This window comes from Dipodomys merriami, unplaced genomic scaffold (assembly GCF_024711535.1).
Source record: "Dipodomys merriami isolate MVZ:Mamm:240054 unplaced genomic scaffold, mDipMer1.0.p SCAF_3, whole genome shotgun sequence".
NCBI lineage: Eukaryota > Metazoa > Chordata > Mammalia > Rodentia > Heteromyidae > Dipodomys > Dipodomys merriami.
In genome coordinates, this window is record NW_027204492.1 from 69,631,083 (window position 1) to 69,642,351 (window position 11,269).

Below are 11,269 nucleotides of genomic sequence, written 5' to 3' on the forward strand. Positions count from 1 at the left end.
GTTGGATCTCAGCCTGAATTGAATACTTCTACATTATCTTCCCCCTTTTTCTTTTACTAGGACAGTCAAGATCTCTTTGAGCAAGGTTGCTGAGCTAACACCCCCTGCCACCAGGCAATGCCAGCCATGTTAACACTATTGACCAGGCTAGTGGCTTGAAAATCAAAATGTCAAAGCACAAACTTCCCATCTGGGAGATCTTTGTTCTCACCACATAAGTGGGTGTCAACTTCTCTTTCCTTTTTTTATATGCTACAAAAATCAATTATTGTCATACACACACACACACACACACACACACACACACACACACACACACACACACACACACACACACACACACACACACACACACACCCTTCATTTCTGCAGTACTAAAACTCAGAAAGTAGAAAAAGGTTGTATCTCATGTTAGAAGAATCCCGTGACCAGTTATGGATCAGAGAGGTTGCCCTCCTGCCCAGAAGATGTCCAAGCCTTTACCACTTCCCCGAATAATTTATAGGTGATAATGTGATGATTTGTTCACAAGTCACTATGCAGAAGCAGCTTATAATGTTTACAGCTCCCAAATAGGAAAGGAACCGCTGATCTATACTGGAGTGGGATCCCTTTGGCAGGGACATTTAGATTAGAAATTGAAAAAATGCTCCCTGGAAGACTTAAAAGCAGTAGAACTCATTTCAAAGGGACAATGTGAAATCTCCATTGCTAAGAGATTTTAAAGACATGATTAAATTTCTATTATGGAAAATGACAGGCAGGGGTGTTGACAGGAGCAACAAATATGGTCACTTGAAAATCTTGGTGTCCTTCTTATAAGTGCTGATTGCTGGGTCTTCCCTTCTACAAATCCTCTAAGTTAGGCTGCCTAGAACACAGGCTCTGGCTGTGACTGTAGCATGGATATCAGAAGTGAAGTCAGAGAGACATGTGCCTGCCCTATTGTGTTCATTTGGTTATGCTTTCCTGCCTCAGGAAACAGAAGGGGCATGTAGACCTGGAAATTCCATGTGCTAACCCATATCCTGGCCAGGAAAGATGAGTAGTTATCAGGATTTTGGGAGTTTAGGGAAAAAAAAGAACAACCTTGTTTCTTGTCACTGAAGTATCAGCAGGAGAAGATGCAAGCTTTTCTTGGAGAATCTGGGAAAGGAGGGCAGTGAGAAACATTTCCTCACAACTTGTTGAAGCCTCTCCTCAGTCCTCTTTTTTCTGTGTGTCTCCTATCTAGGTACCGTATGCACAAGTCCCGGATGTACAGCCAATGTGTCCGAATGAGACACCTCTCTCAAGAGTTTGGATGGCTCCAAATCACCCCCCAGGAATTCCTGTGCATGAAAGCACTGTTACTCTTCAGCATTAGTAAGTACATGGAAGTACAGAAGCTCGCTAGGGGCCACTTATTCCATTAAAAGATTATTAAGGAGAAGCCAGATCCTGGACATTTTCCTCCTTCTTTTCTCCTCCCTTTTCATTCTCCCTCAGCATCCTTTGTTCTAACAAAGACCAATTTCATGGCTAGAGATCCATTTCTTTGGGAGAATCCAACCCTTACCAGATCCTCATCTACTTCCAAGTCTCTCCTTCTGAACTTGTAGCAGGCCCCTGAAATTTTTCTGTGCAAAAATTCTGCACAAACAGGAATGAACTACCTTATAGTCATTGTAGAGCAGTAAAGCAAGAAGGATCATCTGTTGGAAGGTAGTTTCTCTTCTGCCAATAGTTTGAGGTCTATTCAAATGACACAGGCAGCATCTTCTGGGCAGCCAAGAAAGCTTTCTTTAATGTCTCCTCTAAGCAGAGTGCTTTCTTAGCCTCTGTGTGGGAGATAAGAGGCAACATGATGTTCAAAGTCATGCATTAAAGACTGATGGTGTGGCTCAAGTGGGAAACCATCAGCTTAAAAAACCCAGACATGTTAATTGTCTAAATCACAGATGGATGATGAATCATGTAAAACTTCGAGTCCTAAGCAATAGGTCTATGAAAAGACCAGTAAAAGGAAAGATTGAATAGATTTTCTTTCTTTTTGAACAGCATACTTACCCCTAATATCTCTTTGGCAGACTAAAAGCTCCAGGCACATGGGCTCCAACTGACAGGAAGCAGAGTAGATAGTTTCCTCCCTGTGGGGGTGGGGGTCACATTTGTGGTCAGGAAACTTGGTGCTTTGTCTAATGCTCCTTCGTGGGCATGCTTCCCCTCCCCATTCTGTCTTCATTCCACATCAGTTCCAGTGGATGGGCTGAAAAATCAAAAATTCTTTGATGAACTTCGAATGAACTACATCAAGGAACTCGATCGTATTATTGCATGCAAAAGAAAAAATCCCACATCCTGCTCACGGCGCTTCTACCAGCTCACCAAGCTCCTGGATTCTGTGCAGCCTGTAAGCAAATGATGGAGGGTGCTTTATCAGACTGATAGAGCCAAGTGATCATAAGCTCCAGTAGGGTCTGACACCACGTGTTGGGAGGTGTTTCCATTTGCCTCTGGCTTTGAGTATGTCCAGGAAGAAAATGCAATGGAGAAGAAAGGAAGACAGGTCACAATGTCCCCACTAGATGTTGTGAAAAGGGTGGAAGAGTTGAGAACAGAGAAGTTGGGACTCAAGGAAGAAGCTTAAAGCAGACAAAACAGACTTAGATTTTTTTTTTCACTCTCTCTTCCTTGACTCATGTACATGTGAGCTTCCATTGTCTTCCTCTCTCTCTTTTCTCTCCTGTGGGATGTGTGTGTGTGAGAGAGAGAGAGAGAGAGAGAGAGAGAGAGAGAGAGAGAAAGAGAGAGACAGAGACAGACAGACAGACAGAGACAGACAGAGACAGAGACAGAGAGACAGACAGAGAGACAGAGAGACCGACAGAGAAAGAGAGAGAGAGGGGAAAGATAAGAGGGAGAGGAAAAGAGAAGGGGAGGGTACTATGGAAAAAGCACACCCAGTCCTGAATCAGAAAACTTGCAATGGTGTAAAAGGTCGCTTGGGAGCCCTCAAGTGATGTCCCTGGAGACTATTTCTCACATATATACACACGCACACACACACACATGATCTCATGAAACAGGACCAAGGATATGCAAAGGATAACATACTAGAAGGACTAGAAATCAAAACAGGCCAGCAGCAGGGGTGGGGGGAATCTGGCAGACGGCAAACTCTTTGTCAATTGTAATTTCTCTTTCTTTTATTGTCCCCTACAGATTGCAAGAGAGCTACATCAGTTCACTTTCGACCTGCTAATCAAGTCCCATATGGTGAGCGTGGACTTTCCAGAAATGATGGCAGAGATCATCTCTGTGCAAGTGCCCAAGATCCTTTCTGGAAAAGTCAAGCCCATCTATTTCCACACACAGTGAAGCTTTGGAAACCCTTATTTCCCTTGCCTACCCCACTGCCCTTTTCAGATGTCTTCTGCCTGTTCTAACTCTGCACTACTTCTCTGCAGTGCCTTGGGGAAATTCCTCTATTAATGTACAGTCTTGTCATGAATATGTTTCTATTTGCTGGGCTTTGTTTCTCTTTTCCTCTTCTCTTTTCCCTCCTCCTTCCATATCTCACCCTTCCTTGGCACCCTCAGACTCTGCTCCTTGTTGTGGCTTCTATCTGTGTTTTGAATGTTGTTGTATTTTTTGAATCTGTGTTGATCTCCATGTGGCCCAGTGTCAAGTTGTGCTTGTTTAGAGCACAGCACTGTGTGCCAACCACACAAACGTTTACTTACATTAAGCCACGGGAAGTTTAGAGAGCTAAAAGTATCTGAGGAAAAATATCAAATATGTGCACACACACACACACACATACACACACACACACACACACACACACACACACACACACACACACCACATGGATAAAAACAAAAAACAAAAAATGCCAAAAACCATGTTAGGTCTGTTTCCTCAAAAACAAACAAATAGAACTCCCCAAAGAACCCAATATGATTGCTGGAGTCACTGGTTTTGTCATTCCCTCCCTCTCTGGGAGACTTTGATTTTTGCCAATGGCTAGTGCCATCGGAGGGCAGAATGACCCCAGAGCTTAGTTGGGAGGTGGGATAGAGAGAAGAGAGGACAAGGAGGACAGATGGGTCATCAGTACTTGGCCACACCTTTGGGTCCTGAGGGTGAGACCTCTCAACTGCAGTGCAATTCACTGTACTGACAGTGTGTGTTGTTTGACATCTTGTGTGCATGTGAACACCGCCCCCCTTCAAACCTTTTTCTTACAGCCTCTGTGTCCACCCTTAAACTAACTTTCAATAGTGTTTCTAAGACTTTTGAATGAAATGTTCTCTTTAGCCAAAACTTGGCCACTTTCACTGAAGAATCAGATCAGTGAGAAGAAGAGGAGACCTCTAACCCTTTGGAAAGCTCCATTCAGATCTAGGTCTACTTTTCCATGTGTGAACCAGCAAGAAGCTTGTAGCTGGAGTCAGAGGAAAAGGAGGTGATAGCTTGGCTGTTCTCTCGCTTTGGGCACTGAATAGTTGATCTCTCACTGCCACCACCTTTTCCTCCTCCTTGGAAAGACCAACAGACTCCATGCAGCAGCAAGCTCTTCCACCCTCCCTTCAGTGTTTGGTGGGCCTGGACTTCACCATTGTGCATTTCAGCCATGGTGGCAAAGTTCACTTCTTTGGGCATGGTCGAAGTTTCTGCTAACATCTCCCATGCTCCACTATCATGAGGGCTAGAATGCCCAGAGCCCTGACATCTATCTCTAGATGTCTGTAGAGACAGCTTACAAAATGTTTCTCACAAACAGTCAGATCGCTGGAGCCCTTAGACAAACTGGAAAGAAGGCATCAAAGGGATTCGACAAACTGAGCGTCTTGCCCTGTCCCCCAAAGATGCTATCTTCTCATCGAGTGCAGAAATAATTTTCTTTCTCAACGCAGCTAAAGGGGCTAACCAGATCAGGATGAATGAGAAACTCAGTAACTAGGGTGGGAGGAATGAAGGTTCTTGAACCAGAAACACTGAAATACTCTCCACCCAGCATCACCACCTGCACAAGATATAGGGAGAGGAGAAAAAGCTCCAAGAGAAAACTTGAACTACTGAAGTCTTCAGAGGCAAACTTTAAAGCCAGATGTGTACCATCTGTTAGATGAATACCAGTGTATTCCTCTTCCATCTTCTCCTCTTTCTCCTCCTCCTCTTACTCCTCCTCCTCCTCCTCAGCTGCTGCTGATTTGGGGTTGACATTGGCCATCCTCACTCAGATTTCCATACTCCTGTTATTGCCTCTCAATTAAAGGGGGTACTGGACCACTGAGACTTTCAACAGAACCACAGATTCCTTTGAAAAGATCTAACTAATGTGGCTGCCATAGGTTGCCACCCATTAACTTAGGGCTTGCCCCTGGGTCACAAGTTTCATATAGTTTTTTGGCACACCTCTTTCCAACGGATCTTGTTTCCTAGCCCTGAGTTCAAGGGGCGGGGAACATCCACCTACTTTCTCATCTTGGCCACTGCCTCCTCACTTAGCTCTTAAATCTATTCAACTGAAGAAATGAAAGGCCAGTCACCAAGCTGCCCATTTGAGTTGGTGTTCTCTGTGTTGAGAATATAGTTTGCAAGTGACATGATACAATGCACATAAGGTTTCTTCCATGATTCCTGTGTTGGTATTACTAGCCAAACAAACTTGCAGAACAGCTTCTTGGAATAACAAGAGAGGGGACTCTAGTATGGGTGATATGCCAATCCAAACCTGCTGGACAAAATTGATGCTGACAGTTTCTCTTTCTAGGGTAGGATAGATTCTGGTTTTCTTTGTGATGAAACCATCTGGCTCATATACAGAATCACTTTTAGCTATCTTAAACAGAAAAAAAAATTTCCAGCACTCTTTTCAGTTAAAACTAGGTTACATCTTAATAATTCCTTTACATCTGTTTGGAAGTGATTTTTATCATTTTGTGGTATGTGGGTTCGATTATATCATTCTAATACCTCTTTGTAAATATTTGAGGCTTTCCTTTCCATTTATCAAATTTTCCATCTTTATGGATTTCCCAATTGTGACTCTTGTCTTTATGAATGTATGTTTTTCATTTGTAAAAGCCAAAAAAAATCAATGAAACAGCAGTGCAATTAAATGCAACAAGAACTGGATTATGCCAAAAAATTTCCAAATGGCAAAAAGAGGGGAAAAGAGCGAAGATGAGGCTTGCCACTACTGTTTCTGCACTAGGGTTTCCATAAGCAAAGGAGGTTTTAGTTTGGCTGTGTTATCCCACAGCCAAAAAGAGGAGGATTGTTTTATTTCTCTTGTGGCCAATAAGATACTAGCTGGTGTGATTAACAGAGGTCCCTCATTACAAGCACCCTGCGCTACAGAGATGATACGGTTGCTATACCATGCTCACCTGTGAAGGACTGACTACCCAGACCTACTCACCTGGGGAGCTGCAAGATAGGGTTCACTCAACAGACAAGTCAAAGTGATCATCTCTAAAGAGGTTTGAAGAGGAGAGAGAGTGATGAAGAGCAAAAGAAGGAATACCATGAAGAAGGGCCCCATCTCTTCTGAGCAGCAGATGGCTGTCAAGATCACGAACTCTGGTCAATGGAATAGGAGTCGTGTGTTAGTTTCAGCTCTCATTCATTGGGCAGCTCATTGGGTTCCGGCCTCTGAGCTGACATGGTGGTTTGGATTCTTTGTTCTGTAGATTTTCTATGCCACAGGCAATATTGCTGTTCTCAGAAAGTTCATTATTTTTTTAAATTACTCTTGAGAAAGGGATTTTTTGAAGGATACTGTCATATATCTTTGAAAAAAATGAAAATCGGTAATACTTATTATATTTTCATGTATGTTCACTGGCACTTAAAAAAAGAAAAAAAGGAAAAAAAAAAAGAGCTTCACTCTGTACTTTGGGTAGTTCCTAGGGTTAATTGTCCAGGCTAAAAAAATAACATGCTGATGCTCTAGTCCCTTTCTGTCCATACGCTACTTCTCAGTACATATAGACATATATAATAAGATGTATTCAACTTGTACCTTAAGAGAAAAATATGTCTACCATCCACATGATAATGACACTACACAATGACCTGACTTTGAGCATCAAGTAGCTTTTGTTTGTTCCACTAGGCACAGCACACATGTGTCATTGCTCCCTTCTCTGCCTTGACATTTGACAGACACAAAGGCCCAACCCACCCCCATCTCTACTCATTGCCAGCCCTACCTATGCCAGCTCTGCTGCTCTTCAGGAGACTCTCTCCAGATAGTCCAGTAACCATCCCTGTATGAACCCAAGAAAAACAAGAGGCTGACTACTGAATTATCTTGTGCCACTTGCATAGATGAGATGGCACTGGGCTAAAGCATGGTCTTCTTTATGCTTGACACATCATAAGGGATCTTGAGAACTAGGAATGCTTCAGCACCAGCTCAAATCCCAAACTTAAAGTTAAAAGAAGCCATTTGTTTGCATATGAAATTTCTTGCAAAAGAAAGTTTCTACCCCTATTGCTTTCTAGGCAGATTTGTTCTCCTCCCTATCTCTTTGAAAATCTTTTAAAAGTAAGGGGAGAGAGAGAGAGAGAGAGAGAGAGAGAGAGAGAGAGAGAGAGAGAGAGAGAGAGAGAGAGAGAGAGAGAGAGAGAGAGAGAGAGAGAGAGAGAGAGAGAGAACAAAAAGTGATGAAAGCATCACATTATGTAACCAAAGATTACATTGTATCTGCTAAGACACCAAAATTTTTAAGGGCAGAGAGGGAATAAACATTGATGCCTCTTTGGTAAACTATCCAAAGACAGACTAAAGAACTGTGCTGGTGACTGACTTAGAGTTTTGTGTGTGAGGTTCTCACTCACCATTTACATATTTAGAGGAGTTGGAAGATAAATGGAAAAAATGGGATTCTGGGGTCCTTCATTAACTGATTTTTTAAACAGAACTAGTTTTCCTTTTTTCATAGTTGCTGAGCAAATTCTTGAAGCTCCATCATTGCATGGTTGAACATGGAGCTGGTCTTGGCCACTGTGTTTGCTAGTTGCCCATATTAGCTTATCTGAAGATGTGAAGCCCTTGATGAGAAGGGGAGCATTGTAATGACTAGATTTTGCACTAGAAGGCCAGCAGGCAGAAACCCTCATTTCTGCCCAGCTTTGGACAGCACAAAAAGTTCTCTGCAGTTTAAGGCAGAAAAGTTGAAATATATTGTAAATGAGTATTTGTATCCATGTTTCAAAACTGAATTATATATAGAGATGTCATGTGTTCTGATAGCTTTACCTTTCTCTGCACCTTTGTATTTGGTTCCAGGTCCTATCTGATGCCATGCACCTATGAGAGAGGACATAGTTTTATTTTGGAAGCTCTCTTAGAATAGACAAGACACCTGGATTGATTACATAACTTAGAGATCTTTGCCTTTGCTGGGCCTGACACACAGGCTTCGCAAAGGGGAGGAGAGAGGAAAGGGTAGGGTACGGGATGTATTGCACTTTACTAGCCTAAGACAGATGAATGTGGAAAGGTACTGAAGACTCATTGGAACTGGCTGGGATTTACCATAGAGAACACCCAGACATGGGGCCAAATTGCTCACTGCAAAAGATTGGCCAGTAAACCCCATCATGGGACCTGAGCCATTGGGAGACAGAAGGATATTCCTTGGTCTTCACAATTCTTGTGAGAGAAGGGCAATTGCCTGCATTTGGGAACCCGGAGCAAGTGCTCCATCTTTCACATCAATTCTCTCCCCTGCGACTGAGGTGCTCTTGCTACTGGGTGTCTATGTGCTCTAACTCTGGTTTTGGATATGTCTGTAAAAGATTGTGATAATTGAAAAATGTGTTTTTCCTCTGTTAAAACTTTGTCAGTATGCTAGAAGTTGTATCTCTGTAGGTACAAGTCCAACTCTACTCAGTAGATGTGTCTTTCTTCAATTAAGAATTTGACACTGGGGTCTGTTGCCCAGAGCCACCCAACCTTCAACCATTCTAGGTGAAGGCAGAAAACCCCCACATTTGTCACTTCAGACAGTTCAGCTACACTATCACTTGGACTTCTCTTGTCCCCAAAAGGAGTATTTGAATTTAACAGATGGAGTTCTTGAGTGTAAAACAGCCACTATATAATTTGGCAAGAAAGTGGATTCTATGTGTTGATTGGTTTCCAGTCCCAATTCATTGCAGAAGATGGGAGCAGGGATGATTGCTTCCTTTCCTTGTTTCATTTGTCTTTTAACCTTTTATGGAATTAAATGAGAAGCTATAGGATGGGTAGCTCTTGTGGCCTGAGATCCTTCCTATATAAGCTACTCTGCAAGAGTGTCATGTAGTTAAAACATTTCATTAACCACCAAAAGACTGGGACACACACACACACACACACACACACACACACACACACACACACACACACACACACACACACACACACACACACACACACACACAATGGAGAGACAATTCTGAAATGATGATGCTTCTCTTATGGTGTCTTCTCTAGCTGTTGCCTGACAGTGTGTTACCCTGCACTCTTCAGAACAGATGGGCCAGGTTTGCAATCTCTTACAGCCCTTGGTGCTAACTGCCTGGCAGTGAAGTGCCTATGGGGTTTGGCCTATTATTTCCTAAGCCACTTGAGTGCTGAGAGCAGCTACCACTTGGACATGCTAAATAAACAAACAAAGCAACAATAGATAATAAGAGCCCCTACTCCCACTGACCTCTTCTACCCTGTGACAACTTTCTGCTTTCCCTTAGGTTGGACATTGATTTGGGAGTGGCTCAGATATGACATTCTTATGCAGGCCTTGAAATTCATTTAGCAGTGGAAGGGAGCAGACTGTAACCAGAGATAAAAATTAAATTTTTGGATATTGAGAGGGAAAAATAAAGAGAGGGGGAGAGAGAGAGAGAGAAAGTATTATTCAAAATCTTATTAAAATAAACCAATTAATTTTGCTAGAAACTTCTTTTGATGGGGCTTCAGTTCTCACAGCAGCAGTCGGCCTCCACTGGGCAGCAGGACCAGCCCCAAGCGCTAATGTTTCTGTTCTCTTTTTGTAATCTTGAAAGCTTTTGTTGCTCTAAATACAATTAAAAATGGCAGAAACTTGTTTGTTGGAATACATGTGTGACTCTGGGTTTGTTTCTGCGTCTCATGTCATCTATTGTGTAAAACACTGGCTTGCTGGTCCGCCAGCTACAACTTGGCCCCAGCCCCTGTTGTGGCTGCAGGCTCAAGTTATTGTTAACAAAGAGACCTAAGAAAAGCTGCTAAGATCCTCTTATCATTGATGTTAATTTGTTAAAACATAAAACAATCTAAAATTTCAGGCAAATGTCATCAGAGTTCTTTTAATTAGCCCCTTTTATTGGCTGTCTTCTTTATTGAAGTCAAGAATTGGTATCATGCCCAGTGGCCTTTTATGCTACTTTGATTTTCATCCACTTTTAAAAATCTTAGCACAGTGGTTATAAATTTGTCCCATATTGGCCTTAGCATTGGTTGACCTGAGACCACCAAAATAACAAAGGATCTGGCAGCCCATCACAGTTTTTCATTTAAAAAGTAAAGCAAACATGCTTTTCTTGAGAAAGGCACACAAATCCCAGCTGCTCACCCTCATCCTTGTAGTACCATAAAATGGTGGCATCAATGCCCAGATGAAACCAAGCTTTTAGTTAAGGAATGGGCATAATCACATACTCACTGAGTTTTTGCTTTCCAGTGCCATACTGTCTTCAACCACTCAGGGGAAATCTGAGCCAGCTCTTTTTGGATCCTTCAGTTCTTGTTACCTGCCAATATGACATCTCAAACTAGATTTCTAGGCTTGTGATAAAGGCCATCAATGAGGTGTCACTGGAGTCATGAGAATAATAAGAAACTTGTCTGTGCTTCTATGTATTCACCTGTGTTAGGAGTTGTTATAATGCCTCCCTCCTGGTCTAGAGTAGGGATTCAGAGAACATATGTGACACAGCTGGTGGGCAATTTGCTCTGGCTATCCTCCTTGTTAAAATTCCAAAACTCCTAAAAGGAATCCCATGTTGAGCCATGTTTATCACTGACCACAACAAACTAGAGAGTTCTCAAAGTCCTGAGATTGATGTTCCATGGAGAGGAGAAGAAAATCAGTGATTCTTGAGATGTTTCACTGAGGGTCTGCATAAAAGAAAGAATGGGGTTGGGCTATGTTTGTAAGTCAAAACCTACCCGTAGACTAGCCCCTGGCCATCATTGCTGAAGGCCTCTTTCGCCTCTGCAGAGAATGACTAGAAACCACTCTAT

At 42.5% G+C, this 11,269-nt stretch overlaps 1 protein-coding gene across 2 annotated transcripts in view; it reads left to right on the plus strand.

Annotated features, from left to right (window-relative positions):
- Nucleotides 1–10,101, plus strand: part of Ar (androgen receptor) — a 179,028-nt gene extending 168,927 nt beyond the window's left edge. The window contains exons 6-8 of one of the 2 annotated variants that reach the window (XM_070040231.1): nucleotides 1,235–1,365; nucleotides 2,235–2,392; nucleotides 3,205–10,101. In XM_070040231.1, the coding sequence (XP_069896332.1) occupies nucleotides 1,235–1,365; nucleotides 2,235–2,392; nucleotides 3,205–3,360 (445 nt within the window). In that variant the 3' untranslated portion in view covers nucleotides 3,361–10,101. The remainder of the gene's footprint in view (nucleotides 1–1,234; nucleotides 1,366–2,234; nucleotides 2,393–3,204) is intronic. The other variant, XM_070040232.1, reaches the window with a different exon arrangement.
- Nucleotides 10,102–11,269: the final 1,168 nt, after the last annotated feature.